This window comes from Mugil cephalus, chromosome 8 (assembly GCF_022458985.1).
Source record: "Mugil cephalus isolate CIBA_MC_2020 chromosome 8, CIBA_Mcephalus_1.1, whole genome shotgun sequence".
Lineage (NCBI taxonomy): Eukaryota > Metazoa > Chordata > Actinopteri > Mugiliformes > Mugilidae > Mugil > Mugil cephalus.
Window position 1 is genome coordinate 14,394,822 of NC_061777.1, and position 25,188 is coordinate 14,420,009.

Consider the following 25,188-nt stretch of genomic DNA (forward strand, 5'->3'; position numbering starts at 1 on the left):
CCGACACTGGATTTAAAGGGGAACACTGAAATCCTGCCGGGAGAGAAAACCTCTCAGTGTCAGCTAAGATGTAGTATTACACCAATAAAAACAAAGGTTTCTCAGTGACGTAAAAAGAATCTGCTTTTTAATGGACTTCAATGGTCTGCTAATGAGGAACGGCTTCTGTCAACGGCTGCGGTTTTGAAATGTAAATCTCATTAATACTTCAGCAGCGCAATTTATTTGAAAGATTGTAGAAGTCTGTGAAAATCTCAGATGCTTAATGTTTCCTCATTAATCTTGTCCGGATTCAAAGCGGACCCTCGTTCTTTATTAATCTTAATCCTTCTCGTGACACTGACGTCGTGACGAATCTGATATGATGTTAATTATGAGCTGATAATACTCGGGAGTTGCGGCTGCGTTGTAAAGGTGCCGCTCTGGTGCGATCCTGTTGGGAGGATAAGCCGGGGAAACCGAGTCCGCTCTGTGCGAGAGAGAGAGAGACGCGCTCCTCTTGATTTATACATCGTTGTCTGTGGGATGTGAGGAAGGGAAGGGTGCGGTGGCTGCTGAGGGTGGGCACAGCTCCCCCTCTCCTCAGCCGCAATGCAGTGCAGCAACTCGTAGCGTTTACCTTTTGGCCTCAAACCTTCCCACAATTACGCCTCAGAAATCTTCCCTGAAGGTGAACGCGCCACACGTTTACTTGCAGAGTAAACACATTAAGAAAAACTCACGGAGCCCCTTCTGTGTGTTTTTTTTTTTTCATTCTTTATTTACTGTTTCATATTGCATATTCTCAGCAGTTTATACATAGCACAGTCATCATTGTCCTTGCATTGCAGACTAGAAGAGTGAGACTCTGCAGCTCACCTGTCAGGAGAAGCTGCATTAAGGTGCACAACAAGCAAAATTCAAGTCTTTCTTTACTATCTGTAAATATAATATAGACGATTGTATCTCCTTAAATATACATTTTTAGGTTCACTGTCACAGACTTTAGCTTGACATTATTTTGACATCTCTACCCTTGAAGGCTTGAGAGGGTCCAGCAGGACGCTGCTGTGCCCATCAGCGGGATTCAGTTTAAATGCACTTGTTATTTATTGAGGGCAGTTGTCACATTCAGATAAAGAGTTTAGAGCATTCTGCATTCACTACAGTCATACATCAGAAGCATCATGGGGGTGTAATGGCCATACTTAGGGAGCAGGGGGGGTTATTTGCTACAGAAAACACTATTGCTTACATACTGTTGCCTGCTTAGCTGCGGACATCTGTACTTTCTCCTGCTCTTAACCCTCTGTTTGCTTTCCCACTACTTCCCTCTCACAGAGTTCTTTGGCATCTCCACCTACTCCTCTCCTCTAGACTTGAAATGCAGAATTTCAAGCTTACTTCTTCGTCTCCTTGCTCTCCTTTGTCTCGGTGCCGGAAGATTTCTCAGCCTTCTCCGTCTTTGCCTCCTCCTTCACCTCCTTACTCTCTTCTTTACTGGTCTCCTTTTTGTCCTCTGGCTTCTTCTCCTCCTTCTTGCTCTCTGTTTTCTCGGGCTCTGCCTTGGGAGCAGGCTTCTCCTCGGGCTTCTTCTCCTCCTTCTTGCTTTCTACTTTCTCTGGCTCTGCCTTAGGAGCAGGCTTCTCCTCAGGCTTCTTCTCCTCCTTCTTGCTTTCTACTTTCTCGGGCTCTGCCTTGGGAGCAGGCTTCTCCTCTGGCTTCTTCTCCTCCTTCTTGCTCTCTGCTTTCTCAGGCTCTGCCTTGGGAGCTGGCTTCGCCTCGGGCTCTGCCTTTTCTGATTTTGGAGCGGAGGGCTTCTCCTCCTTAGCGGGTGGAGCGCTCTCTTTAGGCTCAGGCTTGGGGGCAGGTTTCTCCTCCTTGCTGGGAGCTGCCGGTTTTGAAGCTTCGTCCTTTTTGGGTGCTTCATCGGCTTTGCTCTCTTTCTTTGTATCGGGCTTCTCTTCCTTCTCTGGCTCTTTCTCCTTGGGCTCCTGCTTCTTCTCCTCCTTCACGGGCTGCTCTTTCTCCTTCTTTTCCTCCTTGACGGGCTCTGGCTTCTCCTCTTTCTTCTCCTCTTTAGGGGTGTCTTTGGCAGCAGCAGGCTTGGCCTCCTCTTTCTCTGGAGACTTTGGTTCGGGGCTTTTGGGAGGCGGTGATTTTGGTTCGGGGGATTTTGACACTGGGGACTTGGACTCATCTCCTGCGGGGGATTTGACCACAGGAGACTTAGCAGGTGATTTGGGCATGGGGGATTTGGATGCTGGTGATTTAGATTCTGGTGATTTGGATTCTGGTGATTTGGCCACGGGAGATTTAGGCTGAGGGGATTTTGAAGGAGGGGTTGCAGCCTTTTCCGGAGATTTGGACTTCTCTTCCTCCTCCCCTGCGTCCTCTCCGCCCTCTTTCTCCTCTCCCTCTTCCTCTTTTTCCTCCTCTCCCTTTTCTTCTTCCTTCTCCTCCTCTCCCTCTCCTTCTTCCTCCTTTTCCTCGCCGTCCTCACCTTCTCCCTCCTCCTCTTTGGCCTCTTCGTCCTCCTCTTCTTCCTCTCCTGCTTCTTCTTCTTTCTCTTCCTCCTCTTCCTCCTCTTCTGCCTCCTCTGTCACCTCGGTCACCTGGGTCTCATCTGTCTGCTCCTCCACAATGACTGTATCGGAAATCTCCTCTCCTTTAACTTTCAGGGGGGCAGACAGTCTGCTTTCCAGGTAGGAGTATGGGCTGCCGCCTGCAAACCGGTTCTCCTCTCCTTCCAGTAGCTTCCTGTTTTCGAGCACGCCATCAATAAACATGTTAATGATATCTTACTTTAGACAACAAATGAATCAATGCAATGCCGTTTAACGACCTAACCAACCTGTAAGCAGCGATCTCGATATCTAGAGCCATCTTAACGTTCAGCAGCTCCTGGTAGTCTTTCAGCTGGCTGGCCATCTCCCATTTGGTAGTTTTCAGCTCATTGTCCAGCTGATTGATGGTCTCCTGTGAAATCAAAAACAGAGACCCGTCAGATCAGATTTCACCCAGAGTGGATGAGTGGAATGAATATGCACGTCCGTTTTCCCCCTGGCGTCTGTGCTGATGTCTTGCCTGTAGTGAGCTGAGGTCATCCTGGTGTCTATCCTCGCTCTCTATGCGCTGCCTCTCCAGTGACTCCTTGGTTCCTCTGAGAGTCTCCAGCTCAATGGTGCGGTTCTGGAGCTGGCGACGGTACTCTGCAATCTCGTCCTGGCTTCCACGGATCGCATCCTGGTTAGACCTCGCAGCCTCGGACAGGCGCTCCATACGCACTGAAGGACGTGCAGACAAAAGCGTGTGTAGCATGTAGAGGTAGCTCCAATAAATTTGATTTATTTATTTATTTATTTTTGTTTTTGCTGTGTCACACCCCTGAGTTCCTGCAGCCTGTGTATGCCGGAGAACAGAATTTTAAGATTCGGGATGAATAAGCATAGACTGGACCTTTTATATATATATATAAATATATATTCTGAAAGATTTGACCAGTCCTGCCTTAGGGGGCAGACAGTCCCTGTGGGAACCTAAGTAACCTTGACTCTATCCATCTGTCAGTCAGCGGTCTGACTCAGCTCCCTCCCTCTTCCAAGCATGAATGAGCTGCTGCTGCAGTCAGCTGGACTCAGAGAAGGTCATTCTGTTTGCACCTTTTATATCAGGTCAGCAGGTAAAAGTACTGCAAGAGTTTAGGTGTAGACCATTAAGTCCTGTGACATGCCATTAAACTTACTGTGCACAAGAAACCATTTTTGGCCTTCATAGTTGACAGCGGTGTATTTGTGTAGTAAAGGTCAGCAGCTCTGTGCTCATCTCAGCTGATGTCTCAGTTACTGCTTTGCTTCCATAGGCTGACCTATCATATCTCTATGTACAAGTTACTTTAAAGCCCTGTCTTGAGTTAAGAGAAGATGACCAGGCCTCCTATCTACCTGACAGACAGTGACCTTGAAAGAGTTGTTCTATTTGTGGGGGTTCGGTGTTGAGACACTGGAAACACAGAAACACACTGCTCTCAAGAACACACCCACTGTTACCTACAGCAGAGTGCAAATTAATCACAGTCTCCTCTCTACGTGCATCTCACGTCTGCAGCAAAAAAAAAAAAAAAAAAAAAAGATCATTCTGCGGCAACAAGGCAGCCAGAGAAAAGACTGTAACTGCACTAGAGGGCATATTATTTAGATCTGCCATATTCTCTAAGTGAGTTATAATTTATTTATTTATTTCTTCCCAGTTATTCAATTCTGAGTGTTTTTATTTTAAGTTGGCAGGTTAATGGGATGAAGTTTATACATTTCAAACATAACTAATAGAAGGCTATAAACGTGAAGCATAACTAGAGGATTTGGTTAATAGATAGAAAGAAAACGTATTCCTGAGCCACATACTGCCTGGCTACTGTCAAAACCTAAACGTCCGTAGAGTTCAGCACCATGGACAGAGAATAAGAACTACTTTACGCACAGGAAAGTTTGCGCACACTTGGATTCCACTCACCTTTGAACCATTCCTCCGCGTGCGTTGAACTCTTGGATGCGTGAGTATCCAGCTGCGATCGGATCTCTCGCAGTGCGCTGGTGACGTCCGCCTTGACCGTGTCCCGCATGTCGAAGCTCACCTGCGCACCCTGAATCTGCGCCAGGAGCTCGGCCACCTCTTCCTCGTGGTTCTTCTTCAGGAAAACGGCCTCCTCTTCCAGGGCGCGGAGCTTCTTGTCCAGCTCCAGACGCGTCAGCCGGCACTCCTCCACGTACTTCTTCATGGCGCGGGCGGCAGCCTCCAGCTCTTCCCGGTTCCGCGCCTCATCCTCCAGCCTGACCCGCAGGTGCTGGATGTCGTCTTCCAGGTGCTCGTGCTCTAGAGCGGCGCGGGCCTTCTCTCCGGTCAGCTGCTGCAGGAGACCCCTCAGGTCAGCCAGCTCTCGCTCGTAGTGCTCCCCGACGGATGCGCGCCCTGCCTGGCTCTGCCGCAGAGCTGCCGCTTCTGCCTCCAGGTTGCGGTTGTGCATCTCCAAGTTACGCACCTTGTCGATGTAGCCGGCGAAGCGGTCATTGAGAGCCTGCAGGATCTCTTTCTCGGTCTTCCTCGCCTTGTCTCCATTGAACGTCTCAATGCTGTCCAGGGAGGACGGCTGGCTGTAGGTGATGCGGCGGCGCTGGGAGTGAAATCCGCTTGAGGACACAGAGGCGGGCCGAGCCTTGCGGTACGAGCCCGGGCCCATGAAGTGGTGTTCTACCGTGAAACTCATGCTGGCTGAGCCGGAGGAGAACTGACTGCAGTAGGAGGGAGAGCGCTGCGCTTTTATAGGCGGGAGGGAAAACTCACTAGTCAGCAGCAGGACACACTCTTTTTTAAAGAGACACATTTCCTCCAGAAACTACTGCAAGCGTAGGGATAGTTGTAGTCACTCTGGTTAGTAGCTGTAGCATCTCGTTGATGAATACTTTAATTCAATTCAATTAAGTCTATTTTGTTCATGTAACACCCACGTATCACACAATGTTTTCAAACATCGCTATTTTTTTAAGGTTAATTCCAGGAGAGAGAAAAAAATAAAATGAATCATTATAGGCCTGTGTGAATTTGTTAGGTACCTTTATAAACTTACCTTATAAATTATTGATTTTATTTATTCATTTATTTATTTTTTGCAAGGTCCTGAATTTGTGTCTCTGTTTTGGGTAGACGGGGGCTAAAGTCCATGTGAACTGAGAGTGGGGGTGTTCAGTGTGTTCTGCTGATGCTCCCTGTAGCTACACTGCTGCAGTGTGAGTTTGCAGATCCACACCATGCCCCCTGGGACTCAACTCAAATGCTGGGCCATTGACACACTCCCTCTCTCCCTACAAGCGCATACACACAACCCAGGTTAAAAATAAAACTCCCAATCTCTTGGTTTCTGCTACCTTTTGTTGCTGAAGATGAATTCATTTCCAGATGTGCAGATCTGGTTGCAGGCCAAGCGTGACATGACAGCAGCGGCGGCGTGGACATAAACCTTACGATGTGTGCACACCAGGATGCTACGATGATACAGCATTCACAGAAAAACGAACTGAGCTGTCTCTGCTGATCTAAAGGATTGTCTGCTCTGAAAAGAGGACCAGGGCTGAAGAGCATGTACAGCAGCTATTGATTACAAATTTAGGGTGAGTGAGTTTACTCTGCATACCTTAAAAGGAGAAAGGAGAGCTGTGTTTATGCATATCCCTAGGTAAAATACGTTGAAGCATCAGCACATAAAGTCATTTCTCTTCATCAGCCAGTCTTTGTCACTGTTAACATGAGTGTTGTCCTCTTAGCTATGCCCATGGGACAGCGTGACACCTAAGCCCTTAGTATGTCCTCCATCGGTTGCATCATATTTATTTAGTGTTGCAAGCGTGTTAAAAGAAAGAGGCATAGTGAGTATCTTGTTTCTCGTCGAACACGGATGTGGGGGCTTAAGGGCATGTGGGATCGAAATAACATGCAACCCACCCACTCCCTCCAACGTCTTCATGTTTTATAAATGAGGATATTGCAGCAGAGTAGGCAGTATTTGGGTGTGATGCTGTCAGGATCTCATATCCAATGCTCTGCGACACCATGCCATTTGAATGCACCATTTAGGAACCAAATGAAAATGAGATAGAGGGACATGCTCCACAGAGTTTGTGTTAAAGTGTATACGCGGGCCACGTGATTCAAAAACAGGTGAACTGGTTAAATCCTCCACTTCATGTGGAGCTAAAGCCAGTACCTTCACACAGGCACGCGGCCCATCAACATGGGGAACGTGGAGCAGACAAATTTATGTCGCTGTTAATCGGCATAATGTATGTTGGGTTGATTTTTCAAGGCCAAAGCTTGAATTGAAAGTTTAATGATTTACCATGCAAACGACATTGACGCCGCCAGGAAGAGAGGAGGATGAAGGATCTTGCCTTGCGACCTTGTCCTTGAAAGATAGAAAGAGGGCCAGAGCGAGACAGATGCAGAGATGGAAAATAGCAGGATCGATACAAAGGAAAATGTCAGAGAATAGTGAAACCTTTCGCAGGAGAATGATATCTTGTGCGCCTGAACGCCTGTGCAGCTGAGGATGCCGTTACTGCCAGGAGCTTCCCTGGAAAAAACAAGATTGTTTTTTCTTTTTTCATTTCCATAGTGGTATATTTAGACATTTCAGAAATTTGAGACGGTGGAATAAAGGAAGAACTGGGAGTCTGTGATGAAGGCAGACCACAGTGATCTCAGACACTGGGAAACCAGATGATGCATCGATGGAGGGATGACAGAGGCACACAGACGGGAGGAGAAGAGTGGAAGTGGGTGAGAAAAGAGGGAGTCACCTTGGGAGGGTCATCTAGAAAAATGGCTGTCCTGGCAATCTCAAAGATGACTCAGCTCTATCACCAGTTAAGGCCTTGAATTGCATTAGCTTTCTATGGGCTTGTATGTGCGTGCACATGCATGTGATATCGTGACTGATAGAGTGCTGATTCTTTTTATTTTCACATATAATCAGGTAATGCACATGTGATATATATGAGGGTTACACGCCACAAACAAACAGCTGTAGTTCTTAACAGTTTTATGGTTCTGACAAAATCCAGTGACTGAAGTTTCTAGAAGAAAAGCTGGAGCTGGCTCAGTCACAGCGTCCCCTGCTGGACAGATTAAACACTGTTGGCTGTAGTTACCAGATCTGTCCACAGGGGTCAGCAGAGCCCCGCTGAGGCAGAGCCTCTAATGTTTACTTCCGGTGTGAGCGGCTGCCTGACAAACGAGGGAAAGTTTAAACAAAATATCACGTTTTACAAAACACGAATGCAATGTCAAATAAAACGTGTCAGCCGCTTTCTTTAGCGGATAGGTGGATTCGAGAAAACAACGAGATAGTGAACAAATTTAAGGTAAGGTAACATTAAAGAGCAGCGGGATAGACTGAAAGATTAAGAACATCATAGTTTGGGGTTTGATGCACTGATTTTGTTTTGTTTAAACAAAAACTAACTGCGGTAGGAGAAAGTTAAGCAATGAGAAAGTTAATTTATTACACTGCATTTTATTATTGGAATATTATTACAGATGCATTAACAGGTAATCTGCTTTTTAATGTTGTAGCTGCAACTATAAACCTATTTCAAAGTCTGTATCTACTAAGTGACTGATAAATGTGTCAAGTATATTGAGGTAACCATATTTCCCTTTAAATAGTTCTGGACAGTAATATTACATTTGAATAATGAAGTACAAATATGTGAAAACTATTATTGTCAGTATGTTGCAAACACTGTTACATTGATTGCTTCAGGAGCAAGAGGGAGGACGAGGCGCCTCGAGTCAAGACCACAACCAGACCCACCTGAGACTGTGTTCCTCGGAGTTTCACAAGCTTTTAATGAAAATACAAGGTGCTCCATTTCCTTCATAACACAAAGGACTAATTTGCGATGGCAGGGAGCTTTTTGCATCTTCTGTCTTTCTCCTCTCCTTTACCTGTGCCCCTCGTCAGCAGGTATCCCCCCTCACGAGGAGCACGCTCAGTTGGAGCTGGCCGTGGTGTTCAACGCCTGCGTGTGCTCGACTGCTCTGTCTCAGTTTTCAGAAGCTGAGCTGCTCCTCACAAAAGCCACACAGAGAGGTGAGCCTGTATGGTAATTGATGGAATAACTATAGATGTAGAAATACAGGAACTAATGCCATGAGTCTATTTTGTGATAGTTAGAAGGGTTTCATGGATGGCTCCTTTTCCTTTCAGTTCTACAGATGACAGGAGGTGACCCTGGTACTTCAGAGCCACTTGTGTGCTGGAGAGCAGTTCTCAAATCGGTGGGAAACACAGCTCTGCATACTTGTGTGTTGACTCTTCTCTGTCTGCAGTGGGCGATATGGCTGGCCACCTGCCAGCTGAAAACTATACAGCAATTTCAGGTAAGAGTATGATTTAAGGGTATTTTTCCACTTTTTTGTGTGGCTTAAATTTAAGTTTATTTGGCCACTGTATTAAAAGACCAACGACTGTACCTTTTCCTGTGATGCAGGAGGAGATTTCATCTCTGTCTGAGACGCTATGTGATGGAGTTCGGGATGGCAACAGGAACGAAGCAAAGAGAAAATTATCAATCTTTCCACTATTGGTGATGGACACAAGAAGGCTATTTGAATTGTTGCAGATCTGCACTGCCATTGTCCAGGGTCAGCAACGCATTTTACAGCGCCAGTGACAGTTTCAATATTATATGATATTATTACATAATATTGTAAGAAGCCGCTCTAAATGATTGTGCTGCTCTGTTTGTTTAATAAGGCGTGGAAAAGCTGAATGAGGGTCAGAGTTCAGAGGCGCTCTGTGATCTGCAAGCAGCTTCCACCCTGCCAGCTCCCAGAGCTCTAGTAGCATACACACACCTCCTCTCTGGCTCCTGCCTTGCTCATATGGTACATGCTCACATACACATAAAAAAAGTAGCATGTTTTAGCCCTCGCATCTACTCAGTGTGTTTGCATTTGTCTCCAGACCCGCCCTCAGATGGCCCTGCAGTGTTACAGGAAAGCACTGGAGACGGACTCCCGTTGTGTGTGTGCCCTCTACCAGAGCATGCTCACTTACAGGCAGCTGGGAAACACGCAGGCAGAGATACAAGCTCTTCGCTTACTGCACTCAGTGAGTGACAAACACACAGACTACATGCATGAATGTGAGACACTCATGCCAGCTGCTTGTAAAATTAGTCTAAACATTTGTAGGTAAATAATTATTATTGTTAAAAATAATCCCCGCGCATACATGTATCTTTACGTCAACAAAGTTATTTTGGTCACTGACACATATTTATTTAAGTGCCTGCCTGCTGTAACATGAAACCTCTCTTGTCCGAAAGACTTTGATGTTGCCCCCCGCTACAGAGTCTACACTGGCTGGTTCCCATCCCCTCTCCCCGTCCTTACTCCTCAGCAGCCAATCACTGAGCAGCCTGCTTTCAGTTCCGTCTACCCTCAGTGTCCTTCACAGTTTGGCCCTCAAATGTGTCCGCCATGGCAGGTGAGAAGAGAAGAGTGGCAGGGAGTCTTGGAGTTTCTGTAACTCTCTTTTACTGGCCTTTAGTCCTATACACAAAACAGAACGTATAGGGGAGAATATTAAACACACAATGCACATCGAAGTTAATAAATGAGTTTTGCTGCTGTTTCTGCAGGGTGCCAGAGGGGGTCGAACATTATCTGGACCTGCTGGCTGCTCTTCACTCAGAAGATCAACATGAAGTAAGATTGAAAATGGCGACAGACATGCAAGATAATTAATCACCTTAAACCCATATTTGTGAGGTATCATATTCATAGTATTAGCCCCAGGGAACTGACTGACGTGTGTTTGTCTGTGTTTCAGGTGCGTGCAGAGGCCTCGACCCTCCCCAGGTTACCAGAGCTTTACCTGGAGGCTGGCACTGCCTTGCTCATGGCTCGGCGGCCTGCAGATTGCGTGGCACTCTGCAATGAAGTCATCAGCTCGACACTGGAGCTGCTGCCAGAGAAAGTGGTGCTGGAGGAGCCGGAGGAGCGTAGTGGGGCTGAGTCTATGGATGCGAGTGCAGGTGGTGAAGATAGGGTGGAGGTACTTCTCTGGGCAGCAGCTGCCTACCTCCTCCAAGGTCACTGCCATGCTCACCTGAAGGACTGGAAACAATCTGTGACTCACTACACAAGGTCCATGACATGAAATTAGCTTTATTTCTGTTGTCAGTTTTTGTGATAAGAGCACACTTGTGAGCTTGTCTTCCATATTACAGGTGTATCAACCTGCTGGTGAAGGTACGCTTTAAAAGGAGTGGTGAGTACTTTAATATTTTTTTTTCTTTTTCGGGCATTGGAGAGACTGGACAGTATTACATATCTTCCAGCTTCTGTTATTTTGCTCATTTTACGGTTAATTGCAGGTTTCCAACCGCAGATCCCCAGTGCAGATGTGTATGTGAAACGGGGAGGAAATCTCTGTATCCTCCAAAGACTGAAGGGGCTTTCACTCGCTGGTAGAGGCATCAGCTTCACCCAGACAGACCAGCTGAAAGAGGCGCTGAGAGACCTCCAGCTAAGCCTGCAGGCCTTCCCAGGTATTCCTATCACAGCTGCAATTTGACCATGTGTGCGGCAAAACCCGAACCGATGTTTAACATCTATATGAGATTTTGTTACAGTGAAATAAGTCATGACGATGTATGTGTGTGTTGTCTCAGAGAGTGTGGGTGCTGGGCTGTGGAGCGGTGAGGTGCTGTGGAGGCTTGGCAGGAAGCAGGAGGCGGCAGCTTGTTGGAGAAAAACCTGGAGCCTGGCCACTGATTCCTTAGTAAAGTGAGAGACTATTATTATTATTTTCCTCCTCCACTACATTTGTGGTTCCATGCTGTGCAGTATGTCCAACACTTAAGCATAAATTGATGTGTGAAAAGTGCCCCAAACCCAGTGTAAGGCAGTGGGATGTATTTGTGCGAACCACACTCAATGACAATGCACTGAGCACAGATGCACACCCACTAAAGCGTTAGATCTGCACATTTAGAGACAGGACAGATCACACAAAAACACGTTTGCCTCATGCTGCACACTAATTGTCTGCCTGCCTTTTGTGTTGCAGGAGTCTCCCTCTGTACTTACAGGAACCTCAGTCTGGTCCTTTGTTGGACTCCACCGATCTGCGCTGCAGAATCCAGGACCTTAGTCCTATGTAGTCAGCTCACCAACAAAAGAAGTATGCCCTGACACTTAATGAATGGGATCAACTTTCTCCAGCCTGTGAAATGAAAACCACACCCACAACATGTATCAACTAGGACAGTCAAATAAAGCATATTGTGTATAATGTATTTTATTTATGAAATGCAAAAAAAAGAAAATAAAAGTTTGCTATGACATACTGAGTCTGAACTGGTTTGCAGGGAAGAAAAACTGTATGCTACGGTGATAAAGACTTATTTTTAATTTAATGTACATTACTACTGCATTGCCGCTTCAGATTGTGGGTTTACGCAGCTTTTAAATCTCCGTTATGTTTAAATAAAACACTGAGATTAAGTAGCTCCCTCCCTGTTGAGAAGCGATTTGCATGTTGTTGCGATTCAACGCGGTAAACGTTGATTGGATCGGTGGGTTTTACCAAAAGGCCAATAAGAAAAAGTTCATGGAAATAGACTCAACACTCTCCTTTGTAACTGGCCGAAGTCCCCCAGTACCCTCGGTGACAACAGACTGAGAGAATTCTGATTGGTTGCCGAGTTTGACGGTCCAATCAGAGTGAAGGATGTATCCGGCTCCAGCCAATCAGAGTGAAGGATGCGTCCGGCTCACGGTATAACTGTAAAGAAAGCACGGAAACGGCTGCTCTTTGGTGTAAAATCTCAGAGAACGTGGAGTATCGAGAACCCGGTTAAGCCTCTTAAACATTTAGTGAGAATTTCTTTATTTATTAATAGTAATCCTACTGGACGACCATGGCTTCCGGAGGGGAGTGAGTACAAATTTCGTTCACTCTTACTAAAATTTGTTTTCGTGTCGATGCCTATCTAGATAGACCATTTAAATACCCAACGTCAGCTCAGAATACATTAGTTTATGAAAGTTAGCTCGATGCTAATGGGGTCAGTTGCTTCATCCTCCGCACTCTAGTCTGTTGGATGAATAACCTCACATTACGGCTGTGTAAACGTGTGGATATTATTTCGAGGTTTGGTTGACTGTTGTTTAAGTGTTGTCATCCCCTCAGTTGTTGGGATCCTGTTAGCTCTGCGTGTGTGACAAAGCGCAGTCATCGCTGTCGTGTTTGAATGCTAACGTTAGCATAGCAACAGTGTCAAGGCCAAACCCGTCCACCATCACACCGAGAAACTGGCCTATCTGCCGGTTAAAAACCCACATCTAGCCTCGACGTCAAATTGTAAATGGAATAACCGTGAATTTATTCAGCAAATGACATATACTTTGGAAACCCACTTACTGTTCAACGAGAGGAACCCATATCTGTCCAGATGGCTAACGTTAAACTGTCATTAGCATTTCTGCAGAGCTAGCGGTGCTAATAGCACTGGCTACTCGGTTTAAGTCGACAATTTACTAAACAGCGGTGAAATAACACATTTGATAAACATGTACCCCCAAGGTTAGACTGGCAGCTAACGTGTGAAAAGTCTCGCTACGGTTGCATTGAGAGTCGTGTAAAGGGGGCTAGCTAGCGAACAAAGTTTTTTTTCCCTTAATTCTTTTGCTGTGTCATCTGGCGAGCAAGGCTAACGTAAGGCTAGCATTAGCATTCTGCCAACATGAAAGAGAAACTACGAAAAACGGTCCATCAGATTTCTATAAACGTGTGACTCTTTCAATCACACCACTTTTTATTGTTTTATTTGCGGTATTTTGAAGACTCGAATGTTTGCCCCGATTTTCCCTTTTCGACGTTCAGTCATTGTGATCGACGACCTGTCTGTACTTATGTGTCACATCCTTATCAATTAGCGTTACAATATTAATACTAAGTGTTTTTAAAGATATGCCCGAGTTCTTCTTGTCACGTAATTGGATTTGGGGCTTTGTAGATTTTATAAAGGTCCATTTAACTTGTATAGAGGCAGTGCAGTGAACATGGATTTATGCCCATTTACAATAGTAATACATGGTAAACACAATCAATAGCACAAATGTTCATACCTAAGCAACTCTTTGACAGTGTTATCAAAGATCAAGTATCCTAGTAGTGGTCCTAACTTTACTGACCTCTGAACACTGATCCATCTCCAAAGGAGGTACAACCAAAGGGTGTTTTGCAATTCCCAGATGACATACCCGAGAATCTAAACCAGAAGCTCAAAAGTTTCATGGTGTCATAGAGCGCATTTGGAATGGATTTCTTCATGGTTAGATAGTGTTTCTTTTTTCCTTTTGTTACCCTTTGTCTCCTTTTTGTCATTGTTGGAACTGTTAAAGACACACGATAAGAAGTATTTTATTTAACGCCGTCTCAAATGTTTCTCGTCATAGATCCAAAAATGATGATCTATCAACTGCGATTCTGAAACAGAAGAACAGACCCAACAGATTGATTGTTGATGAATCCATCAATGAAGACAACAGCGTGGTCTCTCTGTCTCAGGTACGTTTTTGAAGGTGTACGTTGACTGTATCAAATAAAAACGGAACTGATTTGTCTAGATTGACAGGTAGATTTATAGCAATGGCATTCACGAAATGACTGTTTAATCTGCCTTTAGACCAAGATGGACGAGCTGCAGCTCTTCCGTGGAGACACAGTGCTGATGAAGGGAAAGAAGCGGCGGGAGACGGTGTGCATCGTGCTGTCTGATGACACCTGCTCTGATGAAAAGGTTCGCATGAACAGGGTGGTCCGTAACAACCTGAGGGTCCGTCTGGGAGATGTCATCAGGTGAGGAAGAAAACCTAAGATCAGAATACATTAAAATTAGAGTACAGTTATTGATTAAGTAAGAGGACTGAAATCTTATTTCTCCCTCAGCATTCAGCCATGTCCTGATGTGAAGTACGGAAAGAGGATTCATGTCCTCCCAATAGATGACACCGTAGAAGGAATCACTGGCAACCTGTTTGAGGTCTACCTGAAGCCATACTTCTTGGAGGCTTACAGACCAATCCGCAAAGGTGAGCTCAAGTTTCTAATGTGATGATTTGTTTCTGAAACAAATCCTGTGAGTAGTCCTCTATACCAACATGGAGCTCCTCTGTTAATAAAACATTTTCTTTTACTTTGCGAAGGGGATATTTTCCTGGTCAGAGGAGGCATGCGTGCTGTGGAGTTCAAGGTGGTTGAGACTGATCCTTCTCCCTACTGCATTGTTGCACCTGATACAGTCATTCACTGTGAGGGAGAGCCAATCAGGAGAGAGGTAGGTACCTGGTACACGCAGTGCACATTTATCAAAAATTAATATCATGAAAATTTTTAACATTTTGTGTTTGCACATGCAGGATGAGGAAGAGTCCCTGAATGAAGTGGGCTATGATGACATTGGAGGAGTGAGGAAGCAGTTGGCTCAGATCAAAGAGATGGTGGAGCTGCCTCTTAGACACCCTGCACTGTTTAAGGCCATTGGAGTCAAGGTGAGGCACTTTATTAATGTACATGGAGAACCAAGTAACTGGTTTGGCCTTCGTTGTGGAGTTTTAAAGATAGCGTGTGGTTAAATGGTAAAAAATGAACTTTGTGTGTAACGTCTATAGACGTGAATGCACCAGTCTTAAAATTTAAGGGGTTTATATTAATGAACAGTAGCACATGTTGTCTCACTTTAGCAAGTTGCTACAGTGTAAGTTAATACTTAGTCACTTAAGGAGTCTTCTATATCTGTGCTGCAGTCACGCAGTGCATACTATATCTGATTAAACATTTGAAATGTATACTGTTGTGTACCGGAGTAAAGCAAGAAGGCTACAAACTCTCTGATACTTTTGGTTTTGTTTAATTTGTTCTCAGTTTTCAGGATATCATTAAGGTGGCTGAGGGAAAATTTAGAGTTATTCTCTTTGCCATTATTTATGTTAAAATTCCTCTAATTTTACAAAAAGGTATAATTTCTAATTTTCTTCTTTCTCAGCCCCCACGTGGAATCCTGCTGTATGGACCCCCTGGAACTGGAAAAACTTTGATTGCCAGGGCTGTGGCCAATGAAACAGGAGCTTTCTTCTTCCTGATCAATGGTGTGAACACCAGTTTATAGTCCTCTTCTATACACAATGCATTCCATTATGAATTTAACAGAATCCTATCCAGTTGTTGCTTGGATGGTCTGTGAGGATGGATTCTTTTTAAATCAATATTTGCTTCTATGTTTTAGGCCCTGAGATCATGAGTAAGCTGGCTGGAGAGAGTGAGAGTAACCTGAGAAAGGCCTTTGAGGAAGCAGAGAAGAATGCGCCTGCCATCATCTTTATTGATGAACTTGACGCAATTGCCCCAAAGAGAGAGAAGGTGAGTGGATGAGCCAACAGCAGTACAGTGCCTGATTATGACTTTAGTGCAGTGAGGACAACAGTCAGTATCTGGACATTAAAAAAGGGCTGGTACTCATTAGGTACTATGGTATTCAAGTATTGATTTATTTTGCAGAACAATTATCAACTTAAGTCACTAGTGTCTAGACAAACACGTGAATTATAACAGCAAATGTCTTGTGTTTAGACTCATGGAGAGGTGGAGAGGCGCATTGTTTCTCAACTGCTGACACTTATGGACGGCCTGAAACAGAGAGCTCATGTCATTGTCATGGCTGCCACCAACAGACCCAACAGCATCGACCCTGCTCTCAGGAGATTTGGTAAATGAATTGTTTATAGTTATTAGTAACCTGAGGCATCTACGTGTCAATGAAACCGTGTTGTTAAGCCAGAAATTAAATTTTTATTACCCATTGTCTTAATGTGGTTTTGGGATTACTCATATTCCTGTCAGTGAAGCCATTATAGATAGATAGATAGATAGATAGATACATAGATAGATACATAGATAGATACATAGAAATACACATATAGGACATATTCAAAAAAGTGTAAAACTAGTTTTATAGAATGACTTTCCTAGTGACCTGTAAAAGGTTTTCCATAATATCCAGTGTAGATTGGTTTCAAAAAGATCTGTAGCTCCTTGCAAATTCAAATATAACTGGATTTTGATATTATCAAGTGATACTGTTCCTCTAAGACATATCAGGTTAATACAGTACACCCAAAGTATTGGTGTTTTATATGAATGGATTAATTCCATGACTCTCCCTGTGCATGTTGTCATAATACTGATTAAACTGCTTAGTGTTTGTTTTGAGGGCTGTAGATCACATGTCGACTTTCCCTTCCTCCAGTTTTCAAAGCATGTTGATGTTTTTGAGAGCTTGCTCATATCCGTGGTCTTAAATGTCACTTCTGCCTTTTCTACCTCGGAGAGGAAGCAATCATTTCCTGCAGATTGTGCTTTTAAACTGTGCTAATGGGTGCGCTTGATCACCACCAACAGGTCGTTTTGACAGGGAGGTGGACATTGGCATCCCTGATGCCACTGGCAGGTTGGAGATTCTCCAGATTCACACTAAGAACATGAAACTGGCCGACGATGTTGACTTGGAACAGGTTTGTACACATATTCTCTGTCTGCAGTCAGGTGACAAAAAAAATGTGTCCCAGAATTCCGGTGGTTATATTGGTGGTTATGGTTTTATTGCTCGCCACAAGTGAAACTGCACCAGTAAACATGGCCGCTTCTATATTAGGAGAATAGGAGGTGTTCATTTATTGTACAATGACTCATGGCAGATTAAGTAACTTATTAAAAATCCTTACTTGTTCACATTGACCGCCGTGAAAACTCTTGGCCAGACTGATTGGCATACAAGTTCTGAATTTTATTCTGGCATCTAACATAGATACTAAACATTGGATCTACATAAAAATACAGATGTGAGTCATAGTCATAAGCAGTGTTATGTGGAGGGGCTGTGTTAGTCTGGATACCTTTTGTAAGAAGCTCTGTCTTATTGTAGGTAGCCAATGAGACCCATGGGCATGTGGGTGCCGATCTGGCTGCTCTCTGCTCTGAGGCCGCCCTGCAGGCCATTAGGAAGAAGATGGACCTCATTGACCTTGAGGACGAGACCATTGATGCTGAAGTCATGAACTCTCTTGCTGTTACCATGGATGACTTCAAGGTAATGTTATCTTTTAATAAGGAGTTATATAGCCGGCAAAGGCTTTCTAAGTCGATACTAATGCACTCATTGTCATCTTGCAGTGGGCTCTGAGCCAGAGCAACCCATCTGCACTGAGAGAGACGGTTGTTGAGGTTCCTAACATTACCTGGGAGGATATCGGAGGTCTGGAGGATGTCAAGAGGGAGCTGCAGGAGCTGGTGCAGGTATGGCCCTCTTTCAGAAGTGAGACTGAAGTCAGTATATCACAAACGTTACGTTTCTCATTGCTTACTATCCCTCCCTCCCTCCCTCTTATTAATTTAGTACCCAGTGGAGCACCCAGACAAGTTCCTCAAGTTTGGCATGACCCCATCTAAGGGTGTGCTATTCTATGGTCCCCCTGGATGCGGTAAGACTCTGCTGGCCAAAGCCATTGCCAACGAGTGCCAGGCGAACTTCATCTCCATCAAAGGACCTGAGCTGCTCACCATGTGGTTTGGAGAGTCTGAGGCCAACGTTAGAGAGATCTTTGACAAGGTAAGACTGGTGTCGATGTGTGTTCAATCTGCAGAACAATCACAATTTAACGTTTAAAGCTGATTTGTACCTTGTTATGCAAACAATTTGTGTCCATCATGTCTCCAGGCTCGTCAAGCGGCCCCATGCGTTCTCTTCTTTGACGAGCTGGACTCCATAGCCAAGGCCCGCGGTGGCAACGTGGGAGACGGTGGCGGCGCCGCCGACCGCGTCATCAACCAGATCCTGACCGAGATGGACGGAATGTCGAGCAAGAAGAACGTCTTCATCATCGGAGCCACAAACAGACCAGACATCATCGACCCTGCCATCCTGAGACCCGGCCGTCTGGATCAGCTCATCTACATCCCCCTGCCCGATGAGAAGAGCAGGATGAGCATCCTGAAGGCCAACCTCCGCAAGAGTCCCATCAGCAAGGTGACTGGGCCGCTACGCATTATTCACACCACCGACGCACCACACTGCTTGTGCCTTGTTTTTAGTAGGAGGTTTATTTCAAGACTACTTCAGCCGTGAAATATAGAGCCAAGAAACGTAAAATCTGATCAAAATCAAATCAAAAATTTCAACCATCTATTTCTTTTTACTAACAGGACGTGGACCTGGACTTCCTGGCTAAGATGACCAATGGATTTTCTGGAGCTGATCTTACAGAGATCTGCCAGCGGGCGTGTAAGCTGGCCATCAGAGAGAGCATCGAGAACGAGATCCGCAGAGAGCGGGAGAGGCAGACCAACCCATCGGCTATGGTCAGTCCTCGCTCTGTCTTGTTTTTCACCTATTTACATCTTGATGAGCATCTGCACACTCCCGATCTGCTGCTGCCATCTTCTGACATCTGGTTCTGTCTCATAGGAGGTGGAAGAGGATGATCCTGTGCCAGAGATCAGGAAGGACCACTTTGAAGAGGCGATGCGATTTGCCCGTCGCTCCGTCAGTGACAACGACATTCGCAAATATGAGATGTTTGCACAGACACTGCAGCAGAGCCGTGGCTTCGGCAGCTTCAGGTGAGCTTTCACATTTTATATTGGCATTTAAGTCAGAGGTTGTGTTTTTAAGCTTTGAAGAAAGAGTCCGTGAAAGTGGTTCATTAGTTCTTTTAACATGCTATCTTAAGAACTTCCAGAAATTTTAAATAAATAAATAAATGGGGGGGAAAAAAAGGATGAATAACTTGAGCTTGAACATTGGTTGTCTTCCAGGTTTCCCTCCAGTGCTACAGGCGGCAGTGGTCCAAGCCACGGCTCAGGAGGAACCGGCAGTGGTCCAGTGTTCAATGAAGACAACGACGATGACCTTTATGGATAAATGTACACTGCCCCCCTGTGGTCAGTCCCGGGATCACACTTGTACAAATTCTCACCAGATTCCACATTTTTAGGACTTTGTGCTTCTTTCATGTGTTCCTCCTTTTTGTATGATTTTTTTTTTTTTTTTTCCTCGGAGACAGCATGTAGCCGCTTGGTTTGCCCTGGCTTTGATGTGGGTGGGGTAAGGGGATGTTAAGAGTGGAAGAAGAGTGACTGCAGATTCTTTTTTTTTTTTTTTTTTTTTTTTTTTTTTTTTGTTCCGATGGGGTGGGGGGGTGGGGAGGGTGGCATTTATTGAGTGGCCTCATTCTCAGTATATCACAACCAACATGAATGGCTATAGTGACGGGATTCTATGCTAGACTTGGAAAGAAAAGAAAAAAAAAACATATTGCTAATGACTTTTTTTTTTTTTTTTTTTTAATAAACAGTAGCATATAATGTATTACAAATTTGTCAAGGTTATGTTGTTGAAAATAAAATCTCACAAAATGAAAGTGTTACCAGCCTGTTTTACAGCTTATTTATTGACACAGTTTGTACATCTTGTCAGATTTAGATCTTACAAAGGTAAAAGGAAAAATATGAATTTTAGTTGTAGTTAAAGACAATAACACAATGGCATTCAGTATTGGGGGGAATGTAAATGTGTAACGGTTTTATACTTTCCATTTTAATTTGACAAAGCGTGGGTTGAATGACAAGCTTGTGTTGTATATGATCCAAGCCCTTATCGGTGTGTAGAATTTTTTTTTTTTTTTTTTTTTTTAAAACATGACACCCGTGTTGTCTTCAGTTGATTATTTGTGTGCAGATGTGTATCCAGGAGCACTTGCAGGACAGTGAACACATGTGGGCACTATCTGTGACAGTGTCACATGCCTGACAGGCACTTCTCCTACTCACCACAGAGTGTCACTCTGGGCGTGACAGGACCGTTAATGCAATGGACACCGGTCATTCATTCCAATCATATTTCAGATTTATTCATTTTATTTTGTAAATTAATTAATTTTTTTTTTAGCGCATGTGACAACCCATGTTCAAAATGTAAATTTTGCAGCCTCTGTACACTTAGTAAGGATCGTGGAAAGGGAAATGAGGATGTCCGGCGTCTCGCCACACCCTCTCGCCGTCCCTCTGCAGAAAGAAAAACTAATTAGTCGTTCACGGCAATGACAGATTATACTTTAGCAGTTTGTGCAGCAGTGAATAACTTCACCCAGCTGACCTGAGACACCTCACTGTACCACAGACAAACTGTGAAATACAAAACTGACATTTAAGCCTTCCCCAGAGGGAGTCCACTGCAGTTAATGTTTTGGACTGAGGTGGCAGTTATATAAATATATATAGATGTAAGAAACTTGAGCTCAGCGTGCCGTCTGTGGGTAAGAGGCGCGAGGTGTCATAAAGTCGTGACTCACCTCGACTGTTGGGACGATGAAGCGCTTGTTGCGGTTGAAGGATTCGATCAGCTTCATGTCGTCGTGGGACAAAGAAAAGTCAAACACCTTTACGTTCTGCTGGATCCTGGAGGGCGTCACACTTTTGGGGATACACACTACACCCCTCTGAATGTGCCACCTGTGGACGTCACACAGTATGATGAGGTTTCACCTCATGTGCGTTTGCAGAAATTTAATTTGTGGGGCTTCTCGTCTCACCTGAGTATAACCTGGGCGGGTGTTTTCTGGTATCTCTGGGCGATGGCTCCCAGTCGAGGGTCCTGCAGCAGGCTTGGTTCATCGGGAGACGCCCAGGGTCTGTCTCCGCTGCCCAGAGGACTGTAAGCTGTCACACACACTGACACGGACCTGCAGCGGAGGGATCCTTACTGTTAGTGCGGTAGATAATCACTCAGAAAACCAAAATTGGCATCGGACAGACCTGCAGTGTGACAGGAGATCTGTTTGAGACAAATAAGGATGGCATTCCACCTGTGGCACAAAGGGGCAGACGATAAGTTTTATGCGCTATCTAAAATTTAATAAAATGATTAACTGTCTGAATAACGTACCTGGTTTACCACAGGTTTGTGTCTGGCCATGCTGATGATGTCATCAGTCTGTCTGGCGTTGAAGTTGGACAGTCCTATAGCCTTGACCAGGCCTTTGTCTACGAGGCTCTCCATGGCCTTCCAAGTATCTCTGTAGTGCGTGTCAGAGTAGCAAATACTTCCATCTTCTCGCCGAGGCATCAGCTCGCCCCCCCTCCTGAAACATCCAAGTGATATTCTAACTTCACGCCGATCCCAAGCTGTATCATAACATCTAGGTGAATACAGAATGATGCCACTGAGTGTGTTGCTGCTCACTGAAACGCCATGGGCCAGTGCATGAGGTAGAGGTCCAAGTAGGAGAGACCCAGATGGGCCAGACTGGCTTTGCAGGCGTCTTCCACATCCTCTGGGTCGTGCTTGGTGTTCCACAGCTTGGAAGTCACGAACACCTCTTCACGGAGCAGAGCCTGGGGCGCAAAGATTAACGAGGACACAAACCACTGATTGTTTATTGGGAAACACTCGGGACAATCTGGTAGTTTAAAAGCTAAATTCATTAATATGTCACCCGACCCCGTCCTGCAACTCCACAGACTGTGACAGTCTGGACTTAGCTCTAGCCTCCAGTTTCTGGTTTACAAATGGTTTTATACAAAGTTTTATCATGTGTCAGCATTGTCACATGTTGGCATTGAGTTAACAATGCTGAACTGTCTAAATAAAGCAGTTTGAAGCTGGAGCTTTACATAATATCACATGGTCCAGCGGATGACATTTATTCAGCCCGCATTGTCATTATTCTTATTATGTTATTATTCTGAGCACTTTAAGCATCATTTCAGTTGGTTGTCAGGGACAAGTAGTTGGACCTTGAGACTTCCTGTCAAATTCATTTTTTTTAATAAAAAGGCTGGCAAAAGGTTTTGAGACAGGATTTTAAAAAAGGATAAGACGTCTTTAAAAATGTTCAATATATAGCCTCTGCAGTTGCAAAACAACTGACAATCCAGCGCATAGGTCTTCAAGAGGGGGTCCGTGACCCCTAGGGGGTACATGGGGGTACTTAGGGGGGTTGCGAAATCTTTGGTTGATTAAACATTCTATATATTTTTTAATTTTTCCCCACAAATTTACATTTAAAAAAAAACACACCAACACACATTAATACGACTCTAACAATTTTTTGTAAAGGGATAAATGGAGGCAGAAGACATTATCTTTCAATCAACACTTCACTCACAGGAGCTGTCTCACTAGACCTGTCAATCTAAGCCTCCTGTGCACAGTAGGCCCCGCCCCCATCGCTGCTGAGCCAATCACGAAGCTGCTTACTACACGCTGATCGGCACTCTACCGTTGCATGTTTGAAATAAAAAAAATTATTTAAATAGCTTATCATTGAATGCAAGATGATGATAATAATGTATATTTATAAATAGCACTAGGCCTTTGGCCTGAAAAACGTTGAAGACCCCCGAGCTAGTGGACTAAACTGCCCTTGCCTTGAGACTTTTTTCTTATTTTCTCACCTTCCCAGGTCCGACCCAGAGAGAAAGAGCCTCTCCGACCTCCTGTTCATTGCCGTAAGCAGCAGCACAGTCGATGTGTCTGTAACCACACTCCAAAGCGGTCAGCACCGCCTGCTTCACCTGAGAACACACGGTCACAATGTGTTGTTTTTATTATGTAACCATCTCCAAAGACATAAGAAAGACAGGGCTTAACCAAAAAAAAAAAAAAAAACTACCTGTCCTGAGGCACTCTTCCATGTGCCAAGTCCAACCACTGGCATCCTCTGCCCTGTCGTGAGGGTCACAAACTTGTTCATATTCCAACTCTGGGTACCTGATGGAGAAAAGACTGAGGACTGAGCAGTGCATGAGGTGAGCTCTTGTAGACCTAAACCTAGACCCAGTCATCGTGACTAAGTCCTAATACTCTGTTACTGATTATATCTCACATCTGAATTCATTAACTCTCCCTCGTTACAGCGGAGCTTGTGTCCTCTTTTATGCAAACTCTTATGCAAAGCAGTAGAAATCACAGAGAAAATATCACTTGGTGACCTACTTTTTTTGATGTTTTTTCCCCCTCTGAGCTGAAAAGAGTGATTTCAATGGAAATATAAACCCTCTGTGAATCTCCAAATTTTTTGCCAGAAATGGCTGATGCAGCTGTATGCATTTGTGTCATGGTGTGTAGCTACTGGAGCAGATCTCAGGCAGTTTCCCCGTGGTTTACTAATTGCCTTCAGTGCCAAGACCATGTGAGACACTTTGTTGATCAGTCGCTGTAGATGTGTCACATGATCTGAGTCTCTTAATGCAGATCACCTGCCCCTAATCTCAACATAAAACATAGTGCAGATGACATATTTTTTACTGAATTTCTGTTCATACCTGGGGTCGCTCTGGTAGATGATCAGGGCCAGTGATCAGCTGAGGGTTGTGTCACCACTTTAGCCTGAATTTAGGTCAAAGTCTGTCTTGATTTGTTTATCTCTAACTCATTCTGAGAGGAAGTATCCAAATTCCACATGGAGGCTAACTGGAGGCTAAACACTGATAATGGATCCATTTTTGTGTGTATGTGCACATTACTCCTCCTATTTAAGGCCTTATTCTTGCTTTGATCTTACTCACATTTAAACAAAAACAAACAAAAAAAAAATGGTTACTGATACGTCTGAATATATTATCATAAACAGTTATCGGGTTATGATCAGATGTATGCAGAGAATGAACACTGGTGGAAGAAGCACTCAGATGTTTTACATAAATAGTACTAGTCATACAAATATGACCAACAAGATATATTTGGCTCTTCATGAGATGACAAATAAAACAGTATAATAATAATAATATATAATAATGCATTGTTCTTGTATAGCGCCTTGTCATAGACACTCAAAGCGCTTTTACAATTGAACACATTATTCATTCACTCACTCAGTCACCCCCTGGTGGTTGCAAACTACCACTACAGTCAGGCTGAATCGTGGCTGCCAATCCGCGCCTACGGCTTCTCCGACCACCACCAACACCACTCACTCGCAATCATACACCAGTGGAGTTCACACTGGGAGCAAGGTGGGTTAAGTGTCTCGCCTAAGGACACAACGGACAGACTAGGGGTTGGGCGGAACAGCCAACCTCTCAGTTATTGGACAGCAGCTCTACCTCCTGAGCTACTGCCACCCCATTTGTATTCATTATTTAATTTCTAAGAAAATATTGCATAATTTTCCCTTTTGTGCTAAAAGAAGTTTGTCACAACTATATAAAATCTCCAAAGTAACTGTGGCTCTTGGGTAGATGTATTGAAGTAGAAGTAGAATAGAAGAAGAACTGTATTGTACAATGAGCCCCAGTCAAGGTCATGTTTCAGAGTAGGAGTGTTTATCTATTGTTGCTTCTTTCATGATATAATAATACACGCAGTTATTAAGAGTATTACTTATATCATTGTTACACATGCTCAGACCAAACTTGTGTTCATCATCAGACCCATCTTGGAAGGATGTGATGTAGAAGGATGTGAAGAATCCGGTGACTCACTTCCATGCACACGTCATACGCTGAATAAGACTGAAAACTGTGACTCTGGCGTGCGTGTAAACACACTAACACACTCATCGGCGCAGATCGTGCCACAGTCTTGC

General features: G+C 44.4%; 4 protein-coding genes across 6 annotated transcripts; 2 read left to right on the forward strand and 2 right to left on the reverse strand.

Annotated features, from left to right (window-relative positions):
* Positions 1-742: 742 nt before the first annotated feature.
* Positions 743-5,336, reverse strand: LOC125012058 (neurofilament heavy polypeptide-like). The gene is made up of 4 exons (XM_047591663.1): positions 4,492-5,336; positions 3,067-3,266; positions 2,834-2,958; positions 743-2,739 (listed from the first exon to the last, which is right to left on the reverse strand). The coding sequence occupies exons 1-4, from the start codon at positions 5,240-5,242 to the stop codon at positions 1,380-1,382; spliced, it is 2,436 nt and encodes an 811-aa protein (XP_047447619.1). The 5' UTR covers positions 5,243-5,336; the 3' UTR covers positions 743-1,379.
* A 2,371-nt stretch (positions 5,337-7,707) lies between these two features.
* On the forward strand, positions 7,708-11,873 carry fancg (FA complementation group G). Of its 2 annotated transcripts, none has more exons than XM_047591665.1 (14): positions 7,708-7,892; positions 8,294-8,393; positions 8,495-8,623; positions 8,741-8,913; positions 9,024-9,177; positions 9,290-9,420; positions 9,500-9,646; positions 9,864-10,024; positions 10,179-10,245; positions 10,370-10,686; positions 10,770-10,810; positions 10,917-11,090; positions 11,214-11,328; positions 11,612-11,873. In XM_047591665.1, the coding sequence occupies exons 1-14, from the start codon at positions 7,812-7,814 to the stop codon at positions 11,703-11,705; spliced, it is 1,884 nt and encodes a 627-aa protein (XP_047447621.1). In that variant the 5' UTR covers positions 7,708-7,811; the 3' UTR covers positions 11,706-11,873. The 2 variants fall into 2 exon arrangements, with proteins under 2 accessions (XP_047447621.1, XP_047447623.1); XM_047591667.1 differs by having other exon boundaries at positions 8,498-8,623.
* Positions 11,874-12,323: 450 nt separating this feature from the next.
* Positions 12,324-19,945, forward strand: LOC125012059 (valosin containing protein). Its single transcript, XM_047591664.1, has 17 exons — positions 12,324-12,481; positions 14,005-14,116; positions 14,235-14,407; positions 14,498-14,640; positions 14,755-14,885; positions 14,968-15,099; positions 15,594-15,696; positions 15,834-15,967; positions 16,178-16,313; positions 17,006-17,118; positions 17,529-17,693; positions 17,777-17,899; positions 18,000-18,212; positions 18,321-18,629; positions 18,806-18,961; positions 19,068-19,222; positions 19,418-19,945. Exons 1-17 carry the CDS (start codon positions 12,465-12,467, stop codon positions 19,521-19,523), a joined length of 2,421 nt encoding a protein of 806 aa, XP_047447620.1. The 5' UTR covers positions 12,324-12,464; the 3' UTR covers positions 19,524-19,945.
* akr1a1a (aldo-keto reductase family 1, member A1a (aldehyde reductase)) lies at positions 19,604-23,977 on the reverse strand. Of its 2 annotated transcripts, XM_047591672.1 has the most exons (9): positions 23,927-23,977; positions 23,275-23,372; positions 23,057-23,176; positions 21,843-21,994; positions 21,546-21,741; positions 21,416-21,465; positions 21,193-21,342; positions 20,953-21,112; positions 19,604-20,665 (listed from the first exon to the last, which is right to left on the reverse strand). In XM_047591672.1, exons 2-9 carry the CDS (start codon positions 23,353-23,355, stop codon positions 20,600-20,602), a joined length of 975 nt encoding a protein of 324 aa, XP_047447628.1. In that variant the 5' UTR covers positions 23,356-23,372; positions 23,927-23,977; the 3' UTR covers positions 19,604-20,599. The 2 variants fall into 2 exon arrangements, with proteins under 2 accessions (XP_047447628.1, XP_047447627.1); XM_047591671.1 differs by lacking the exon at positions 23,927-23,977 and having other exon boundaries at positions 23,275-23,453.
* Positions 23,978-25,188: the final 1,211 nt, after the last annotated feature.

Bases quoted from the DNA above. Each gene is read 5' to 3' on its own strand.
- akr1a1a (XM_047591672.1), bottom strand. From the start codon at position 23,355: ATGAACAAGTTTGTGACCCTCACGACAGGGCAGAGGATGCCAGTGGTT. The intron at 23,177-23,274 runs GTAGTTTTTTTT...GTGTGTTCTCAG, and splicing joins GGAAGAGTGCCTCAGGACAG to GTGAAGCAGGCGGTGCTGAC. The intron at 21,995-23,056 runs GTGAGAAAATAA...TTTGCGCCCCAG, and splicing joins TCTGGGTCGGACCTGGGAAG to GCTCTGCTCCGTGAAGAGGT.
- LOC125012059 (XM_047591664.1), top strand. The intron at 14,117-14,234 runs GTACGTTTTTGA...ATCTGCCTTTAG, and splicing joins GCGTGGTCTCTCTGTCTCAG to ACCAAGATGGACGAGCTGCA. The intron at 16,314-17,005 runs GTAAATGAATTG...CACCACCAACAG, and splicing joins CCCTGCTCTCAGGAGATTTG to GTCGTTTTGACAGGGAGGTG.
- LOC125012058 (XM_047591663.1), bottom strand. From the start codon at position 5,242: ATGAGTTTCACGGTAGAACACCACTTCATGGGCCCGGGCTCGTACCGC. The intron at 3,267-4,491 runs GTGAGTGGAATC...CACGTCCTTCAG, and splicing joins CGCGGAGGAATGGTTCAAAG to TGCGTATGGAGCGCCTGTCC. The intron at 2,740-2,833 runs GTTGGTTAGGTC...GCTCGAAAACAG, and splicing joins ATCGAGATCGCTGCTTACAG to GAAGCTACTGGAAGGAGAGG.
- fancg (XM_047591665.1), top strand. From the start codon at position 7,812: ATGTCAAATAAAACGTGTCAGCCGCTTTCTTTAGCGGATAGGTGGATT. The intron at 9,178-9,289 runs GTCAGCAACGCA...TTGTTTAATAAG, and splicing joins CTGCACTGCCATTGTCCAGG to GCGTGGAAAAGCTGAATGAG. The intron at 10,687-10,769 runs GTCCATGACATG...TCCATATTACAG, and splicing joins TCTGTGACTCACTACACAAG to GTGTATCAACCTGCTGGTGA.